The 20,416-nt window shown below is 35.1% G+C and overlaps 3 protein-coding genes across 6 annotated transcripts; all 3 read right to left on the reverse strand.

Annotated features, from left to right (window-relative positions):
- Positions 1-689: 689 nt before the first annotated feature.
- On the reverse strand, positions 690-6,068 carry LOC117117897 (putative mediator of RNA polymerase II transcription subunit 12). Of its 2 annotated transcripts, XM_033262374.1 has the most exons (6): positions 5,929-6,068; positions 5,022-5,212; positions 4,313-4,459; positions 3,239-3,681; positions 2,548-2,634; positions 690-2,111 (listed from the first exon to the last, which is right to left on the reverse strand). In XM_033262374.1, the coding sequence occupies exons 1-6, from the start codon at positions 5,951-5,953 to the stop codon at positions 1,898-1,900; spliced, it is 1,107 nt and encodes a 368-aa protein (XP_033118265.1). In that variant the 5' UTR covers positions 5,954-6,068; the 3' UTR covers positions 690-1,897. The 2 variants fall into 2 exon arrangements, with proteins under 2 accessions (XP_033118265.1, XP_033118266.1); XM_033262375.1 differs by lacking the exon at positions 2,548-2,634.
- A 608-nt stretch (positions 6,069-6,676) lies between these two features.
- Positions 6,677-8,854, reverse strand: LOC117117898 (testis-specific serine/threonine-protein kinase 2-like). The gene has a single exon (XM_033262376.1). It carries the CDS (start codon positions 8,568-8,570, stop codon positions 7,650-7,652), a length of 921 nt encoding a protein of 306 aa, XP_033118267.1. The 5' UTR covers positions 8,571-8,854; the 3' UTR covers positions 6,677-7,649.
- Positions 8,855-10,029: 1,175 nt separating this feature from the next.
- Positions 10,030-16,127, reverse strand: LOC117117917 (WD repeat-containing protein 73-like). Of its 3 annotated transcripts, none has more exons than XM_033262398.1 (7): positions 16,002-16,127; positions 15,008-15,075; positions 14,156-14,336; positions 12,746-12,978; positions 12,078-12,592; positions 11,662-11,698; positions 10,030-10,903 (listed from the first exon to the last, which is right to left on the reverse strand). In XM_033262398.1, exons 1-7 carry the CDS (start codon positions 16,040-16,042, stop codon positions 10,695-10,697), a joined length of 1,284 nt encoding a protein of 427 aa, XP_033118289.1. In that variant the 5' UTR covers positions 16,043-16,127; the 3' UTR covers positions 10,030-10,694. The 3 variants fall into 3 exon arrangements, with proteins under 3 accessions (XP_033118289.1, XP_033118290.1, XP_033118291.1); XM_033262399.1 differs by having other exon boundaries at positions 15,991-16,102; XM_033262400.1 differs by having other exon boundaries at positions 10,799-10,903; positions 12,134-12,592.
- Positions 16,128-20,416: the final 4,289 nt, after the last annotated feature.

Raw genomic sequence — 20,416 nt, forward strand, 5'->3', positions numbered from 1 at the left:
GACTACAGCTATATTAATATAGTGTTTGTCAATTTAGTATTTTAATTTTCGTTATTTAAAGAAATGTTACATGATTGTTCTTTTGACTTTATAATTACTGAATAGACAGAACTTGCTGAATGTTCAAATAATTCAAAAAAAAAAAAAAAAAAAAAATAACCAAAAAAAAAAAAATTACCAGAGAGTTAGTATTACATATCTATTGAGATATTGCAGCCATCTAAGCATCACATCATTATATAAAATTTACACTAGGTATACAGTATTATTACTTTCCCCATCATAGATGGTCAACACAGGTACTGTACTGTAATTAAAAGGAGGAGTGCTTGTTTACAGGCTGTTTGCCATGTTATAACATCATCATGAATGCAGTTAAACTTTTGGAATAATCCTGTTACAAACTCCTACTAAGCGTACAGAAAAAACGGGAGCACAGATGGTTAAGACAATTAGAAGTATATAAAGATTTTATCACAGCCTTTTGTGTAAGGTACAAAGAGACATATTCTAGAAATAACCAGGAAACAGTTGTTACCACAATTAACACCCAGACAAAGGCAACAAATCAAATCAGTAACTTACACAGATGGAGGCATGATTGTTAAAGTGGTTATCAAAGGCCCACAAGATTGCAACCAAATGAATCACTGTGACAATAACAAAAGGTACAGACGATCAACTTATTATAATCAACATTATTTATTGATCAAGCTTATTTACATGTTTCTTAAATTCCAAGCAAAATAAATTAATTCAAACTATAATCTAAATTCCAAAACACAAATACATTGCTTTTCAGTTACACACAAATTCATAATACTCTTAAAAGGAAACAAAACAAAATGTATCTATGACTGAATGATAGGTATTTTCAAGGCAAAACCATTACTAATGCCCATGCTGATATATTTAGGACATCCATTTATAACCACACATATACAAGTATAAAAACTAGCATTAGTAATGGCCAAACTGGTCTCTAAAAACTATACTTTTTTATATCACATCAACACCACCCTCTATACCTTTAATGGATGCAATTTTATAGTCAATGTGATTATACCCCATTCTGTATGTATACAGGTACAAAAACAATAAAATACAAATAGCTACACAATTTTACAAAACATCACTCTTTCAGTGACATTTTTTAGTGAAAAAATAATAACACATTAATCAAGATGCTTGAATAGTCAAAATTCAGACTTATAAAATTATTGTTATATAGTTTGCAGTCTAAGTTATTTAAAATATAAACGTCAAAATGTATTATTAAAACATTTGCCTTTCACATACAGTATATAAACTCAATGAAAACTGAAAAAAAGAAGACTTTATCTTAATTTGAACTTGACATTTTAATTTCTGAAGTTTAGTTGCACAAAAAAAATTTTAAAATTCAACAATTTATCTTAAGTTAACAACGAATCAAAAAATACAAACAGCAAAACTAAGCCTTACACATAACCAATAATAGGAAATATACTAACTCAAAGTTAAATTGATAGTCAGCAAATTTTAATAATAAATAATAAAATATAAACAAGTTAAAAAAATGTTTTATATATATTAAAATTTGTGTAGTCTGCCAAAGCAAAATGCAAAAGTATGATTTTTCAATGAAGAATATATCCAGTAAGTTGAAAATAGATAAGATAAACAACATTTTACCAGTACATTTATCATCTAAAATAGATGAACAGGTCTCATATTCACCTATGTAGTTTCACACCTTGACACAAAAAACAATCAACTATAGTACTGGAATCCTAAGTGACTGGAGCTACTTCAATTTATTGAAAATCCAAACAAAGCAGCGAGTCATCTTAATAAGATGTGTACACAGGTGACAAACAGTTCATCTATAAAAATAGGTATCCAGTGCAAAAAATAGCTAGGCCATCACAACTGTCCTGGAAGTCTGTCCACCTCGGCCGCCTCGTCCACCTCGCCGGCCACGTCTACCTCTCCCACCATAGCCTCTCTGTCTATTACTCTGCTGTTGATATGAGTTGTTCCTATTTTGCTGCTGAAATGTGTGTAACTGTTGCTGCGCATAACCAAAATGATCACTTGGGTTTCCAGCATAATTCATCTGTTGACGTGACCTGTCAATCAAAATCAAAGACATTTACTCTGAAATGTTCATATTATTATGATCAGTTGCGTACCTAATTCTTCTTTGAACTTTAGCTATTTGACAACACAGCTAAATCATGATTGCAGCCACAACACTTTTCATTGTAACTCAGTTTTATAGTACAGCATCTTGAATGACACAACCCCCTCCAATACTCCAGTTCGGGTATACACGATGAAAGATGGAAAAATGGTGATATTACAAAAGTGAGGTACCATGGCATGTAAACAATATGAAGCAGCCTGAATGCATTCATGAATAACCTGTGTTGTTAACCAGCGAACACTGGAATAGGAACGTATGGTAAGTAAACATCAACCTCCTTATGAGTTTGAAAATCAATCAATGGAAACGTAACGTTAAATTACTTTATTAAGCATTGTGTTGCAATACAGTTTACTTACTGTTGCATAGGCCTATTGCTTCTGTTAAAGGAAACTGTCAGTTGAGACCCTGAAGGGGCTGGCATGTTCCCATTGTTACCTTTCCGTCTAGGGAAAAAAAAGTGAAAATGGTCACACCTTCGCAAGATGGATGGTAGATAGACATGTAGCTAAATGGATAGATAGGGAGGCTGCTGACAGACAAAAGCATAGGCAGGCCACTGACTAGTCGGATGGATAAAATTTTGTCTGCTATTATCATTTCATTGTTCAGTTTCTTAGCCACCTCCTACTGTAGAATTTGATCTTGTAGTAGTTTGACTGATGTTGTTTTATGTGAATCCTAAGTTAAGGGACAAACAGTAAACCCCTATTAAGGGACACCATTGGGGACAAAACTGTGTCCTCTTAATAGATTCGTCTCCTGAACCAGAGATGTCTCCTGAATATGAATAGGGGTTGGCCATAGTGTTAACAGATTTACTTTCCCTTTTTCAAAAGTGTCCCATTAATAGAGGTGTCCTTAAGGAGGGGTTCTACTGTACTTTATACACCTTATTTTAACTATTTAACTAAAGTTAATTTTAAGAATATGAGTGTTTGATTGTAAAAAAAAAAACAGTTGGTAGCACTGTAATAACAACAGTAACATTTATATCTTCTGCCCCAATAGATTAGGTTAAGTATTTGATTTGTTAGTGATTTATCTAACCTGTTAAATCGCCTTCCTCTTCTTGATTTCTGTGCATTCACTTCTTGTTGCCATCCCTGATTCTGCTGTGGCCAGCTCTGTTGTTGCAGCTGTTGGCGCCTCTGTTTCTGCCGTTGCCGCCTTGATAGTTGTTGAGGACCCTGTGTTTGAAATGTACTAAGTTGATTATTCATTTGATGTTGTGGTTGGCGAACAAATCTTCGATTTCTTTTCTTTTTCTGTCCCTGAACTGTCTGTTGCTGCTGTTGTGCAAAATTCTGTTGTGTTTGGAATGCTTTATTTGGATTACTGGTGGGCTGGTATGGCTGTCGGACAAATCTTCGATTTCTCTTTTTCCTTCTGGTTTCTGGAACAAACTGTTGCTGTGTTTGTATCTGTTGCTGTTGTTTTTCAACCAAATTTTGAAGCTTCTTTGCTTTGGACTGCAATTGTTTTACCTGAGCCTAGAAATGAATCAAGATTCAAAAAACTTTATTATCTATTTTAATATTCAATTTGTCATTGATAAAAATAAAAAAATATACCCAAAAATGACAGAGAAAAAGACTATTAATCTTAAAAAGGTTAACAGTCTCTTTCCTCTTAAACAAAACAATATCAATTAGAGACAGTTTTTAGCATCAGACCACAGGTAGAATATAAGAATTTATATAAAATTTGCTTGATCATTGAGGCTAGACTAGAAATTTACAATAATAAAACGGACAAAATTTGGAACAATGCTTCGTAAAGAATATCAGTATGTAATACAGTACAAATTGGTCTATTATTATCTCACTAGTCAGTAGATTGTCATCCCATCTCAACAAATTATATAAATACACTGAACTAAATGACAATGCTTTGTAAATAATCACAGAATATTAATAATATAATAATAATAATAATATTTAATTAATTGAAATGTATTTTTAAATTATCATTATTCTTTTTACTCATTAACTAAAAATATTAAAATTGGGTTCATAAAACAGTTATTTTTTAATAACAACACATTCAACATATCAGTAATAACTTTTATTTTAGTGAAACTTCTGAAATTATGTGCTCTATAAGTGTAGCTTTATATATTACCTGTATTCCCCTGCGTTGGGCCAGCAGTGACTGTCTTGCTGTACCCTGTCTCTGTAACTGTGCCTGGGCAGCCTGTTGTGTTCTTTGCTTAGCCTTAGCCCTTAGTGCTGCCAATTTAGCTTTCTTTATACTTTGCCTTGTTGAAGTCTAATAAAAATGAAATTAATGACGTTTGTGTTTAAAGACATTTTTCTTTCATTATCAATTCTACTTAGATGATGTGACAACTTGATTGATTGATAAGAGACCAGAATGGACCTCCAAAAAGAGTGTAGGGTAAAAAAAGGTAACAAAGAGCACCCCAAAGCCCTTGCAAAAGATTCTTCAGCATAGTTATGTGGTCATAATGTAAAATCAAAATGTAAACAGTTCAATAATCAGAGTAATCTATGGGATATTTATTTCATATGAGAAAGAAATACGGGGTGATTTGATGGCAGTGCCGCACATGATTAAAATAAATAATAAAATTCAATTAAATTTACTAATGCTCCAAAGAGCCATCAATGGTACATTAAAAAAAGCACCTCAATACAAAAAAGTTCTCTTCTAAAATCTTTATTTTGTCACAGCTATGGTTGCGATAACAGGACAAAAATTTAATTTCATTATTGGCAGCAGATGAATTTGAAAAACAAGGTAATAATAAAAGTCTTGCTTTTAAAGAATAATATTTTTGAGTCCAAGATACTTCATTTACAAAATGTACCTGGTAGCTAAAATTAGACTGGGATTGTCCTAGTTTCTTTGTTGACACGCCACCTCCTTTTGTTGCATACTTTGATCGAAGTGCGCCAATCTTGCCCTGAGTTTTGAAACCCGGTTTCTTAATAGCAGTCGCTTTTTTTTTCTGGGCTATTGATTTCTTCTTCACTTTTCTGTTCAATTTAATGATATCATCTGAGTAGGAAATAACAAAAGAAATATGAGATGATTCAGCAATTTATATAAAATGCAACAATTCCTTAGTAACTTAAACGCTAAGAGTAGATCTATTTCCAACCCTTTGCCTAGGCCTAGGTTTTGCTACATCATGTCAAGAGGTTTCAGTGTAAAAATTTGATTAGCCAAACAAAAGTATTTTATTTATAATACAACAATTCCATCCTTGGCTTTTCGGTTAGGCCTGACGGGCCTATCCTACTAGCTAGGGCCCCTAGGGCCTACTACCCTTAAGCCTATCTATATCCTAAGTACAGTTAGTAGGCCTAGGCCCCTAGCTAGTCCTAATTTTAATGAAAATATTTAGGGCCGCCCTAGCTAGGATAGGCCTAGTAAAATTCAGCTTTCATTGTTTAGGCTATGGCAGCTTAAACACTGCTACACAGGCAGACCTACCTAGGCCAGAACACCTACATAAGCTAGCCGGTAGGTAGCCTAGGACCCTAGAGTACCTAAACAAGCCTAGCCCTAGAGTACTGTACAGTGTAAGTAGGCCTAGCCTAGGCCTTGAGGGTAGGGAGACGAATTAGCCTAGTCGTCCTAGCCCAGGTAATTAGGACTCCAGTTATTTATTAGGCCAGCCTAGCGAGAAAAACAATGATATAGTTTCGCTTGCGTGTATGAAATTCACACAAGATAATCGACAATCAGTTGAGAACATTTAGTTTCCATACCTAAACTCATGTCTATCTTCTCCATGTTGTTGCCTGGAACTTATATGAAGCAAAACAACTCAAAAACTTATACGAGAAATTACTAAACAGCAACAACAGCCACATCAAACGTAAACCCACACAACGTCACGTAAAGTAGCGCCACCAAGTGACTTGACGAAGGACTGCATGATGCTGCATGCAGAGAACTTCTTTGCATTTCATTCCCTTATTTGGTCTGGTAAAATGTGTTAAAAACCATAACTTCGTTCATTGCAAAATCTTTAAAAACCACGTCCTGGTAAAATCTTTAAAAACCATACAAAAAATATAAAAAAATAAATAAATAAAGAAACACAGATCATTCAGAGTAAATACCACCTTTTAAATATTTTATTTCGAAAATTAAATGAATTGTGAAAATGAAAATTAATTTTAACTTACTATTTGTTTAGGCATACCAAATCTTAAGAATTAAAAATCAATACATAGATCTCTACACAGAAAGAGATACCTTAGGCAAGGTTTTTGTGGAATTCACAACAAAATGCTGGACCCTGGGAAGTCCGCACTATACTCAGACCATAGAGAAAATAGAACGTGGTCTCTTGCTCAGACACACCACTTGTGGCTGAGAAAAATTTTAAGAATATGGCTAGGTGGCCATAAATGCATATTTTAAACACTGTAGATGCGTAGGCATATATGATGCATGAACAGTAAAGAAGGCGTGGCTTTTAACTATCATAGGCCAGACATGGGACCGGATCCAGGCATGTCCGAAATGGGGGCGGGGGGTCAATTGAGAGACATCACTACCCTAGAGGGTCCGGTGCATGCCCCCGAGAAATTTTTGTTAGACGCCCAGAAAAACTCCTCTGATGCGTTTTGGATGATCATAACTTCTTTTTCTTTCTTTCTTTTAACTTGAATCTGACTAAATGGGGGACACTCTGGTGAGTACAGTATAATATAATGTTATTTAGTCGGGGATCTGGGTGGATCTCATTCAAATGGCATGGGACACATAGTGAGAATTTAAAGAATTCATGTCAGTTCAGTAGGGCAAGGACCGATTTTGAAGTAAAACCTTCATGTCATTTTCAAATCAATTTTTACATAATATTTAGCCTAACGTCCTCTCTCTGTTGTGCAATAGTCCCTAATAATTTTAATCAATTCTTTTTTAATTAATTAATTAATTAAACTTCATCGTATGCCTCATATTCTAATTTCATTTTTTTTTTGTATTTTGGAGGATTTAGTATTTTTAAATATATTCATGTACATTCTTAATGTACTTTTATAGACTTTAAATATCACTTTTTATATCTTATATTAATTTATATACTCTGCCCTTTACCCCGTATTGTAATTTTACTTATTAAGAGACACTTGGAAAGTGTGAAATTGATAATAACGAGTGAATGAGGTCAAAGATATACGATCTGCGAAACAACCTCACACCTTCGAGTTTAGGTACGTTTGAATTGGTCGACTTTTTCACTGTTCTTCCTCATCATTAATTTTACGATTTGAATGTATGGTCAATACAGCTGTAAAAACCAACGCCGAACATTTCAATTACTACATATAAAGTTAATTGACAAAAATTTCGTTAAAAAAATATATGTCTTCGATAGATATAAACTCTCCAGCAAGCATCTCTCAAAACTTTTTACAGCACAAACCGCGAAACTTAACCACTAGATCCTGTGCTTTATTTTTTATGTTTCGCAGGCTTAATGATGCCAGGAAGAATTTATGGCAGCTTCTGAGATTTCTTTAGCAGCAACACAATTAGGACCATTATACGCCGACACCCATGAATTCTCCTCAAACATCTGAATGGTTGCTCTGTTGTCTTCGTCAACTGTTAGAGCAGACATCACAACCTCTTTGCATTGGTCACTGATGCTTTTTCCCAGAGGCCAGAATGGACCTCCCCTTATCTTCTTCCGCACACTTTTCACGTCTCCACTACCGAATGGAAAGGTTTCTGTCAACATGAAGAAAAGCATCACTCCGATCGCCCAGACATCTGCAGCCTTTAAGTCACATGTCACAAAGTCAAGAAGTTGTGGTGCAGCGTATGTTGGCGAGCCGCAGAATGTATGTGGTTGAGCGTCTCCTCGAAATTTATCCAAAGAAATGTCCTTACTAAATTCGAAATCTATCAGCTTAGTGCGCACGAAACTGCAACAACACAGAACAACATTCGAGCACTTAAGATCACGATGGACAATGTCTATGGCATGCAGATAAGACACTGCGCTGACGACCTCTTTGATCAGGCGATTACATTCTGTTTCACTCAAAGAATGATACTTGTGGACATGCTCTCGGAGATTCCCTTGATGCTCAAATTCTAATTCCATCACAACAAAGTGCTCGCTCTCAAAATAACTATAAAGTTTAATGATATTTTCATGATCTAATTTCTCCAGCATCTTAGCTTCATGGAGACAGTTCCATTCGATATCGCCAGTGGATTCGTCACGTCGGTTTTTCACAATACATTTCAATACTGCTTTTTCATTTGCCGGCTTTTTGCGATAAGCAACGTGGACAAGTGAATACCGGCCTTGTGACATGGGAGCACCGGATAAAACATCATAAGAATACTTGCTACATAAATCACGGAAAGCCTCTAGCATTGCCATTTTACCAGCGGCGTAGGAGTTGGAGACCAATGCTAGACAACACCGATAGATTTTAGAAAATCTGTAAAAAGCACACTTTATCTGTTGCCATGTGCGATGAGAATACCTTGGTTATAGTCAAGACGCGGGCGCCGCAACACACGCACACAAAATCCTTCTGGTGACGTAACCCAAACCGGCTCAAGATTTAGTACCGTACAAAATTTTGATTTCTTTACTGGCTGTTTGTAGTAATAAAAAATCTGGCCATTTGCTAAGCATGCACTGTAAAAAACGCACTGACCTGAACGGTATTTATTATCCCTAACCGTGTTTTACGAATATAAAGCTGTCGTTTGTTGTTTTAAGATACAATGAGCCGTGCGTTTCTGAAGAAATTAAATATTTACGAAAGAGATATGAACCCAATATTGTAACAAAAGAAATGCCAATGATGATGATATGAGGATCGGGTAGGATTGACGTCGAGCAATGCAAACACTTATCCAATCATTTTCATAGCTTTGCGATAAATAATCGACCTACTACAGTAGTCTAATAATATTTGCGTTAGACATTAAAAGTTATTTTTACACTATCTTCTTTTTTGAATATTTGTTATACACTACATCGTGTTTCTATATGCTTTTTTGATTTGCAAAGTTGAATTACTAGCATATCGTTCATGTTACATTGTTAAAGTAACGGGTAAATCTTAACGTTCACAAAGGGTTGATTATTAATATAATTAATCATACCGTAGTAATTAAAATGTGGTAATTTGCATTTGCATACAGATAAATATATATATATATATCAGTAATTAATTTAAATGGTATATTTGTTTGTCGTTTTTAAGAGGAAACGAAATAATTGGGATGTTAATAGTAATAAAATTAGTTAAGAGCTTTTATTAAAATGAAACCTTTATCTAATACTTCAGTTGCGTATCTAGGGGTTAAAATGGTGAGGCCGCCGAAATGGAGGGAGGTGACGTGCTCGAAGATAAAGTGAAGGAAGTTAGCTGGAAAAATTAGGTGATAGGTCCTATTACAACTTAAAAAAAAACAATTTTTGGCATGCTGTACAACAGAAAGCCAAGAAAAGCATATTTGATGAAAAACTCGGGAACGGTTAATAAGATACAGATTTTTGAATATTCGAAAACTGGGGAAAAAGCTGGAAAAGGGGTGGTTACGCTCCTTTTTCTACATTTTTAATAATTTTTTTTTTTTTGTAAATTAGTTGTACAACATATCAAAAACCTCTGGAGCCTGGCTTAAAGCATAACTTTTTTGCTTCAAAAATTTTCGGAGTGGGGAAGGGGAGACTGGGGTGGGGCTAATGGGAAGGGGTAATGGAGAAAATTGGGAAAATGTGGGAAATTATCTCTGGTAAAATCGGACAATGTTAAAAAAAAAAGTGAGAACATTGAATTATTGCAAGGGATCAAATTTCCAATGAGACACAGAACAAGTAATTCAATTTATACAGATTTTAATACGAAAATTCTTAAAAATTCATACCAGCCAATGAATGGTCTATACACAGAATATAGTTCTCTATTAGGATCTAGGTCAGATTGCTGAAACCCAATTTGCCAAGTCAAAAACCATGGAACCCAGTCTATAGATCGGTGAACTGGTATTCGGCAAACTGGGTTTCAGCAAAGTGGACCCAACAAACTGGGTTTCGAATACACTCTATTATTATGCATCTGTTACTTGCCAACAGTTCTTTGTATTTGCAACTGAAAGCTGATAACTTACTAAAATCTACAAAGCAATTCAAAATTATTGAATTCAGACAGTCATTAAAGATTTGTGTCATACGTTAAATACCCCATACTCCACAATTTGGGTCATATGCTCCACCTCTTCTCAAAACCAAGACCCGTGTCATTATGCCTATTGTTCCCGACATCTGACAGAAGTAATTTTCAGTTGCCAGTCACACAGTCCAGAACTTCAACATCAAATGTTCATGAGTTACTTCTCTTCAAGGCATTAAGAAAACAATAAATATTTTCTTGTTTTCAACCAACCATATTCTAGTTTTATCCTCTTTCTGTTGTTTTTTTAATATATAAGCACCATTAAGCATTGAATGGTTAATATGTAGGTCTATAAACAGAAATAATTCTCATCACTTTAAAACATAATTTCTGTTCCATTTCCAAGCATGAAGTGAACCCTCATTATCTGATGACAGAACAAGATCCCTAACAGTGGGGTGCCAGGTGTGTGATAAAACAAGTTCAGAGTTCATATGGCCATCATGTACAAACACAGGTTTGAGATCCGTAGAAGTTGCAGCATTTTTCAAATCAAATATATAAACCCGATTGTTGAAGCCTGGGAAAGCAATAGAGCAAGGTTTATTTTTTAAGCAAATTATATGCAAGAATTGTAATCAGAGTACAGATGTTTGAACATGCTTCAAAGAAAAAAAAATAACAAAATGATTATGAGTAATACAATGTGAAGATTATGATGATTTCAAAGATGAAACATTGACAGTGATCAAATTTAAATTTTTGGAGCTCTTTTTTCACAATCAATGCTTTTTTGTTTTTGGAGTGTTAAAGCAGAGGTGGCGCCAGGATTTGCCTGAGGTGGGGCTGAGGTCTCCAATGGCAGGCTGTTCCCCTGACGAGGGTTCAGATTTCCCTGACGAAAGCAATATGGGCATGGTCGAGCCATGGAGGTTCCGAAAGTGGTCCAGGGGCGAAGCCCCTGAAAATTTTAACAATTTAGGTGTTTTAAAGGCTTATTTAATCGATTTTATGTAGAAAATACACATAATTTTTTCCTCCCCGACGGGGGTGGGGGGAAGCTCTCCCCGATGGGAGGAAGCTCTGGGCCACCCGGTCCCCCGCTGGCACCACCCCTGTGTTAAAGTGCATTCAACTGATTCCAAATTTTCGGATTGGAAAGCCTAACCAATCAAAAAATCGAATTAGTGTGTAAGAATGGTGACACTAGTGTTCAGTGCATAGGAAACTTGATCCGAATTTTGGTTCAGATCAGATGTAAAATCAGCTTTAATCACTGTAATTTTGATGCATAGATTAAAAAAATGAAATACAGAGAAAAGCAAGTACAACACTGACCTGAAATTGATATTACATCAGACTGATTTGGCTCAAACTGGAAAAAAAAAAGTATAATTGATGATTAATGACAAATTCACTGCAAATACTTACATCTTAATTTGAATCTCTCATGGGATATTATCATCATCATCATCATCATTTTTATAAAGATTATCAAGATCATCACCATTATTCTTATGCTCCTCCTCATTTTGATCATCATCAGTCTGAATATCATCATCCACATCTTCATCATTATCCTCTTCTTTCTCATGTCACTTTTCCCATTCTCTTCTTTAATCATCATTTCATTATTATCATCCCATTCTCACCATCATTTTCCATACCTCTATTACATCATCTTCCTCTGAATAAAGATACAATTCCATAATATTTCATTACTGAACTTGCAAGTCAGTGAATTGTCACTATACCTTCACTTTAAGGTAAGGAGAACTTCCTGATAATACACCAAGTTTCCAAGACTTACAAGGCTTGGTTAAGTTCCTTAAGTCCAGTAGATTCAATTGACCACTAGCATGTAACTGGACAATAGGGTGGTCACTGCCAGCAGAACCACCCGGTGCTACATCAAATATAAAATTCAGACTGTTTGGCTGCTGTCCAGTTGAAGCTATATCCCTGTCTTTAAATACATCAATTCTTGGGGTCATGCAATTTCCAGGGGTCACGCAATGTGCTGAACTGCTGTTACTGTCTACTTTTAGTTGTCCTGCTGGTCTTGATTCTTCAGCCATATTCCCTGTACCAGGTTTATCACAACTGTACCCAATACTCATTTTATTTTCGCCATTTTGGTTTTGAGCGCCTGTCGTATGCGATTTCTCGCGAACATCTACAGTTTGAAAAGATCCTGTTGTATTTGTGGAAAGGATCAGACTGTTGCTATCCAGGAATTTAACACCGCACAACTCTTCACTGCTTCCATCTGGGAATCAATATGTGGAAAGGATGGTTAGGTATGAGATCAGAATACATTTCACTTTGAAAAGTAAGGATTGATTTGTTGCTGACAACACCACGACCACGGCAGAACTACTCAACCTTAAATTCATGGAAGTTGCACTAACAAGTTACAGACCTGTTTCATAAATTGAATCCTGAGAAATAACATCAGTAATGCGTAAACTAGAGCACGATCTGGCAAATGCTAGGTGAGCCTTGTGGTGAGGTCTACGGTCCATTGAAAGCCTATTGGTCGATTCGCATGATTTCAGATTTATAGTAGAAACTTCTTGAATGAGGTCGGAGTTTGCTTGACCTACCATTGAAATAGTGACCTTTGACGCTTGAACAGCTGATGTAGCAACAAGCCTACAAATTTAAAATGATTAATAAAATATGACAGACTTTAAAACATAATAATAAAAAAATAAATTATAAATCAATTTCAGCTTACACTTAATAAATGAGTGATTTATAGATTTTAATTTTATTTATATTTAATTATTTTTAATTTAGTATTCAAGCTGCATTGCATGTGAGTGCTTTTATTTGAGCTGAATGCCAATCAATCTATCAACATTAATTTCTAATTATCTTTCATCATCATACCCACATACAGCATTTCCCACAAATGTGGGACACAAATTGTGTGGATACAACCTTTTGACACCTACATTCAGACCTGACAGAATTTGGTTGTCCTGGCAATAGCATTCCTGAATCAGCGAGCGCCCTCTAATCCTGAGTCACGGTATTTGTTAGGTTGTATATATATATATTTATTTATATTTATATGTGTGTGCCTGTGTTTGTATATTTATATATTCTTATTTGGCTAAAAAGAAAGAAATAAGTGTATTGAATAATTGTAACTAGCTTTTCCTGTGGGCCTCCTATTATAAGCCCACTGGGGTTTCATGGAGGTCCCTTTCATCTTTTATAATTGCTACTATATTGCTTTTTTATATTTTGTGTGTTTTGGTGAATAAATGAAATGAATGAATAAATGAATGAGAGATATGCCGAGCGTATCTAACGCAGGGCTTACGTTAATCCAAGGCATAAACTAGCGAGGCGTCCAGACTGGGCGATCAATGTAATGAAAGCATAAGTACTCGCGCGAAATATATTAAATTCGTAATCACACATTTTCTTTCCTGTTTACATCTAGACTTATTGTGATTGGTTCAAAATCATTGATGCATAACTGTCGTAACTCAGTGGTATACGCTAATCTGGGGTGTGTTGGTGGATTATCGTACAGTAGTGATTACGTGGTAATACTGGTATTCACCATACCGCGCACAAGTTCACAGCACTTGTGTGTTAGCAAAACTCACTGTGTCTGAACATAGCCCAAGTTGGCAGTCAGGCTGAAACAGTTACTCAGCCAGCATAACACCTGAATTTTATGGACCCCTCTGGAAATACTGTAAGTCCCTTAATAGGGTTATAAAAATATCTTTATTTCATTTTTTTTTCTGTTTTGTATATTTCTGTTTGTATGTACAGCTGATATATAAATAAATAAAATCAAATCAAATACCTTTCACCTGGAAACGCTTGTAAACACTGAATAGCATGGTCACAGAAACCACCACATCTGACATCAAAGTCGCGATCCTTATGGATCCCCCCTGCATCAGGATCCACAAGAAGTTTCCCTGGTAACCCCAATTCCAAGATCTCATTCTGTGATGTACCACTGCTGCCGGCAACACATATTGCTGGAAAAATTCAACACAGCTTTTAAAAAAAACATTTTAATGTATGTGTGAAAAAAGAAAATTAACCAGATCTCCAACTTGGGACCCCTGCCATGTATGTAACTTAACTTTAACAATTGGATGACAGATATGTAGGCCTACATAGCTCTATCCATTTGTGGCAAAGCCAAGACAAGCCAGTCACTCCTTGCAAAAAAATTGATTTTTAGTTATTAAATCAGGTTTAAATAGAAAAATGAAAGTTATAAAATGGTAAAAGAATCATTTAAATCCAACATTTTGTTATGAAGTTACAAAAAATTAAACATAACCTCTTTTCAGAGCACATTATTTGAGAAATCAGCTTTTAATATTTATGATTTCCGATATTTCTCATGCAGTGACCATCAACAAATAGTTCAAAAATGTTGTTTTAATGTCGAAAATAGGGGAAATAAACATGCTGTACAGATATATAAAGTTAAGTTTAGTGCCATAAAATAGATTTTGAAAATTTTGACATTCCAACATTATCTTTGAAACACGATTTGCAATGAGTGGCTGGTTTGGTTTGTCTTTGCCACATTTGTTAACTGTCAACTGTGGACAGCAAACACACCAATAGCAATGTGTGTAGTGAGTCTCAATGTCTGAAACATGAAGTACACTAACATAATGATATCAAGAATTACCATCATCCTGCATCCACTCTATAACTGAAGTTGGTTGTTGAAGGTTAAACATTAGCAGTTCCTTGTATCTGAAAGAAGGTTTAAAACGTTCAATTATAGCAGTGAGCTACAGGGGCGGATTTAGGGGGGGGGGCGGCCCGGCCCCGGCCCCCCTCTTGGGAGATAAAAGAAAAGAAAAAAAAAACAAGAGAAAAAGAAAAAAATGATAGCCTAGAACGCCTCAAATGTTATTTTCGGGCGTCTAGAACACAAAAAGTTCGCGGGGGCATGCTCCCGGAACCCCTAGGACATTGTTGTCTCGATCGGCCCAAATTTCGGCCCCCACTTTGGGACATCTCTGGATCCGCCCCTGAGCTATAATGAATTTAAAAGTTGGATAATAAGAGTGACTGGTCTTGTATGAATATCACCTGTTTGGACAGAAACCAATTTTGCCATGAATCAATTCAGCTGTGATTTATGTAATACTCCAAGCATGTATACTGTATTATATACGCTGATTGGCATTATATATAGTGCAATACACTAGTAATAAAGTAATATGTATAAAAATATATATTATAATACTTCAGTTTTAATCTAGTACTGCATATCGAATTGGCAGCTTTATAATTAAAATAAATAGTCTTGTGACTGTGATGTTTTTCTTTGTACATTTTTTTGGTAGTATAATTTTGAAAATTGAATTTGTAATTCCATATGAAGAAAAAAATAAATAAAGAGATCACGGATCACTTGCTGAAGGCTTCTCATGGCCTTGCGTTATCAATGGCTGAGGCCTACACACTAGACTAGGCTCGATCTATTAGGCATAGGAGATGATTGACCACTTTCTGAGACTCGACTGGAGTGGGTAGTTACACTACTCATAAACCCCAGCCAGACCTTCTCGATAAATGATAGACAGGTCAACATTGTTGTAGGTACAGCTTAATACGGAGGCCGCAATCGGCTTGGATTAACGTGTTAATATGTATATTTACTTAAAGCTCACAATTTAATTGATTCCATCATCCAAATATCAAGCGCATCCATGTCAGCGCCTATCGTCCCACACCGCGTGCGAGAATCGAAATAATGTTTCTTTCATACTACCTCTATGTATGTCTTTTGTTTACCTTAGCTTTTGACAAAAATGACGAATGCTGCCCTCAAACAAGTCTGGACGAATTTTGTTTTAATTAGACTGCGAAAAACCAGAAAACACATCACTGTAATACGAAAATTTCTGTATAAATATAAATTTAACCAGGATTCGAAAACGCACTATGCCAAAACTAAGTGGTCTACTAATCAAAATATATTACCATGCCCCTTCAAACAGAATACGATACGATTTACGATACGATTTATTGGGTTCAGATCAGCGGCACCCAACTCTTTGATGGTGCGCACCAAAGAACAATAAAATATAAACAAAGGAAATCAAAAACGAAAGTTCAAACACAAATTGATAAAATGGCCCCGAAACTGCTAATCACCGGGATGGTGTCCGGCGGGGGATAGTTTAAACAATTGTAGTTTAAGAGTAATATACTGTATTTAAGAGTAGTTAAGTTAGGGACGTGGTGGTGTTTGCATATTATATCAATGAAAATTGGTGCAAAAATATAACAGTGAAAAAAAGATTATGTAGGCTACACCAGATATTGAGCTGATCACGGTGGCACTTCGTCCCTTCTACTTGCCACGTGAATTTAATAAGATTTTCGTCACCGTTTTCGTTACCGTTGTTTATCACCCAAAATCTGACACAAAAATTGCAGCTTCCATACTAGGCCCTACGTGGTATGAGCCAAGACCAGGATCTTCATCCCCCGATGCAGTTAAGCTATTCTTAGGTGACTTTAACTCATGTAATCTGAAACAAACACACCACATTACTATCAGTACATCCATGTACCAACTAGGGGAAACAAGGTGTTGGACAAATGCTATGGGAATATTCCCAAAGCTTACAAAGCATTCACCAAAGCAGGACTCGGTAAGTCAGACCATTCAATGATCCATCTCGTGATCTCAAGACCAAACCCACAGTGAGGAGAATTAAGTGTTGGACAGAGGATAGTATAGAGGAGTTAAGATCATGTTTTGAAAGTACAGACTGGTCCGTGTTTCAAAACTCCCTTGATAGTGCTGCTGAAGAGATAAATGATTACATCAACTTTTGTGAACAGAGTATAATTAAGGAGAAAACTATTAACATTTATCCGAACAGTAAGCCTTAATTGGCTCTCAAAGGCGATTAAAAACTTGTTAAGACTGAAATTCCGTGCGGTCCTTGAAAACAACATTGTTGAAAAAAGGAGGCTACAAAAAGAAGTTAACAGCTTAATCCGGAGAGACAAGACGATATGGAGAAAAAAATCAAAGATGATTTTAAAAGCCAAAACAAGCGTGGCGAGGCTTTAAAAATGCCATTGGACACAACACAAGAAGAAGTCTGTAGCAGTACCAGAAGGAATTGATGATACGACCTTTGCAAATGATTTGAATGTATTTTTAATAGGTTTAACAATAATTATGATTTTGATAGTAATCTGAATGAATGTAGAAAGATTTTAATCAATGACACAAAGAATATACAAGCTAGAGATCAGTGTAGATGATATTGAGAAAACGTTTAAGTCAATTAAAACTAATAGCTGTTGGCAAGGATATGATTTCTGGCAAAATACAAATTGTATTTTAGAGAACTTAATTGCTCCAGTTTTTTCTGACTTATTCAACTGGTCGCTAAACTCTTTCACCGTGCCCAGTATTTGGAAAACCTCAGTTATTACTCCTCTAAATAAAGTATAAACCGAGTATGTTAAACGATTACAGGCCTGGCCCTGACTCTGATTGTAGTAAAATGCTTCGAGAAAATAATTAAAGGTATGTTAGTAAAATGAAGCTCAAATGTTCTCGGATCCGCATCAGTTTGCATATAGTGCTAAGAGAGGAGTTAGTGATGCGGTAGCAACCCTGCTACATCCTGTATTTGTAACACTTGACAATTAAGGCAAACTCTTATGCTAGAACCCTTTTCATGACTTTTCGTCTGCGTTCAATACCATACAGACTCATTTATTAATGCAGAAATTAATTACTATGAACGGTAATCCATACAGTACGTAGCTTTATGGATTTGTGAGTTCCTTTGCAACAGGAAACAAAGAGTTAAGATAGGTAACTTGCATTCAGACTGGGTAATTTCTAATACAGGACCTCAGGGATGTGCTATCTCCTCTGCTTTTTACTATACATACTTCTGATCTCGGATGTAATGCTGATTCATGTCATATAATCAAATTTGCCGATGACACATGCATTACAGGATTAATTTCAAATGGCAATGAAAATGTATATAGGAGTGAGGTAAAACGCCTTGAACAGTGGTGTGATGAAAATTACCTATGCCTTAATGTCAAGAAAACGAAAGAAATGATATTTGATTTTCGAAAGAACACTGCCAAAGATCCGTTAATGTTAAAAGACAGAGTAGTAGATAAGACTAGTGATTACAAGTACCTTGGAGTTTGGCTTGATGATAACTTAAATGGAACACTAACACACTTAAGCTTAGAACTAAGGTAAACCAAAGATTATATTACTTACGCAAATTTAAACATTTTAATGTTGGTACTGATACTCTTTTACTTTTCTACCAAAGCATGATACAATCAGTTTTTAGTTTCTGTAGTATCATCTGGTTCATGGGACTGACCAAAAAGACTCTGAGTGTCTCAGAGGCTAACACGGTCAGCAAGTAAAATAAAAGTTGTTTATGTGAAGGTGCCTTACTTAATAAAATTAAGGACATAGCGAATGACCAAACTCACCCACTTAATAAGTTCATAACAATTAGTAAATCTGGCAAAATAATTCCAACTTTAAAACGTACCAACCGTCATAAATACTCATTTCTACCATGTGCAATAAGAGTCTTTAACGAACACTTCAGTATATAATCTCTTCATCAAGCCTATCTACTGTATTACATTCCATGCCATATTCCTCATATTCCTCTCCTGACCTCACAATATAGTTCAACCTTGTTAATTCCGTGTGTAATATATTTTTATATTCATATTTAATATTATATCTGTTAATTGTTGTCTTGTATTTTATAGTGTTATAGTATTCGATTTCCACTGTTTGTTATCAACTCAAAGAAACAAATCTCGTATATATTTACTATGTATGACGAAAATAAATCTTGAATCTTGAATCTTGTCCTGGGTACGAAATTAAACTCCATCCGGTCGAAGCGTCGGCAACTAAACTGACAACCCTCTCAGATGTGTCTTAGTGGCTGCTGAGGGGAGGCTGTTTATGGTCACCCAGCAGCAAGAAAAACCAATAGCTGAACAAAGGGCGGATGAGCTCCTTGGAGTCAATGGCCAACCATTAATTAGTTTAAGGAATAGGAGTAGTTTAGTCTCATTGTTATTATGACTATTATTTTATTTTATTGTTATTATTTTATTGTTATTTTCATTTTCTCAGTTTGGTCTATATTTTTTCGTTGTAAAGCGCATAGGGGCAATGTGCAATATGCGCTATAGAAATATAACATTTTTATTATTATTATTTTTAAATTACACTAAAATATTTGTCGAATATAAAACTTCATAAATTACATTTAAGGGGAAATTCATTATGGATAGGCAGGTCAAAGGAAAGATGTCTAAAATTTGCTAAACTTGAGGTAAACATATCCCAAAATATATCAAGGTTGTATTCATTAAGTTCATTTGTACCGTATGTTCCTGGAAAAATATATCTCTAATATTATTAAATTTACAGCATTCAAACACTACTGTTTCTTTTCAACCACTTTTACATAATTTGCGAAGGCCTAGGATATGTTTAATTTGACCAGACTTCTTTGCAAACTTCTAACAAGCCAGTTTGACAGAGCTTTGAATTTAAGGGCCATTTCTGAAAAGTTACATTTATTTAAGAGGCGACTCTAAACTTGGTTCAGATTTGTATCTAATGTAGTCATTTAGAGTGACGCCTTTGTTTCAACACGATCAAACCAGGGAGGTGTAAAAATAATTTTTACATCTCCCTGATCAAATCAAATTGTATTCATTTGTTTAAAATCTTTAGTCAGTGTAGGATAAGTTAAGATTGATCTAATAAATTACAATTATTGAGACTTCTTTTAATGTTATTTAACCATTGCCAATTAGAAACGAATTAGGTGGGCGACAAAATGTATTTAATAATAATATTTCGTCGTTTAAACTCATCATTAAACACCTTTAGACCGAGAATCACGGGGTAAAATACGAAAACAACAACTTATCATGTAATAAAGACAATCAATTCGAGAACTCAACTAAACTCTGTATATTGAGTTGGTTATAGTAAATAATAAATAACGCTGAAGTTAATGTTAAAATTTGACTTTAAAAC

The sequence above is a fragment of the Anneissia japonica genome, unplaced genomic scaffold (genome assembly GCF_011630105.1).
Source record: "Anneissia japonica isolate Jap-2015-1 unplaced genomic scaffold, ASM1163010v1 scaffold287896_len759773_cov187, whole genome shotgun sequence".
Taxonomy (NCBI): Eukaryota; Metazoa; Echinodermata; class Crinoidea; order Comatulida; family Comatulidae; genus Anneissia; species Anneissia japonica.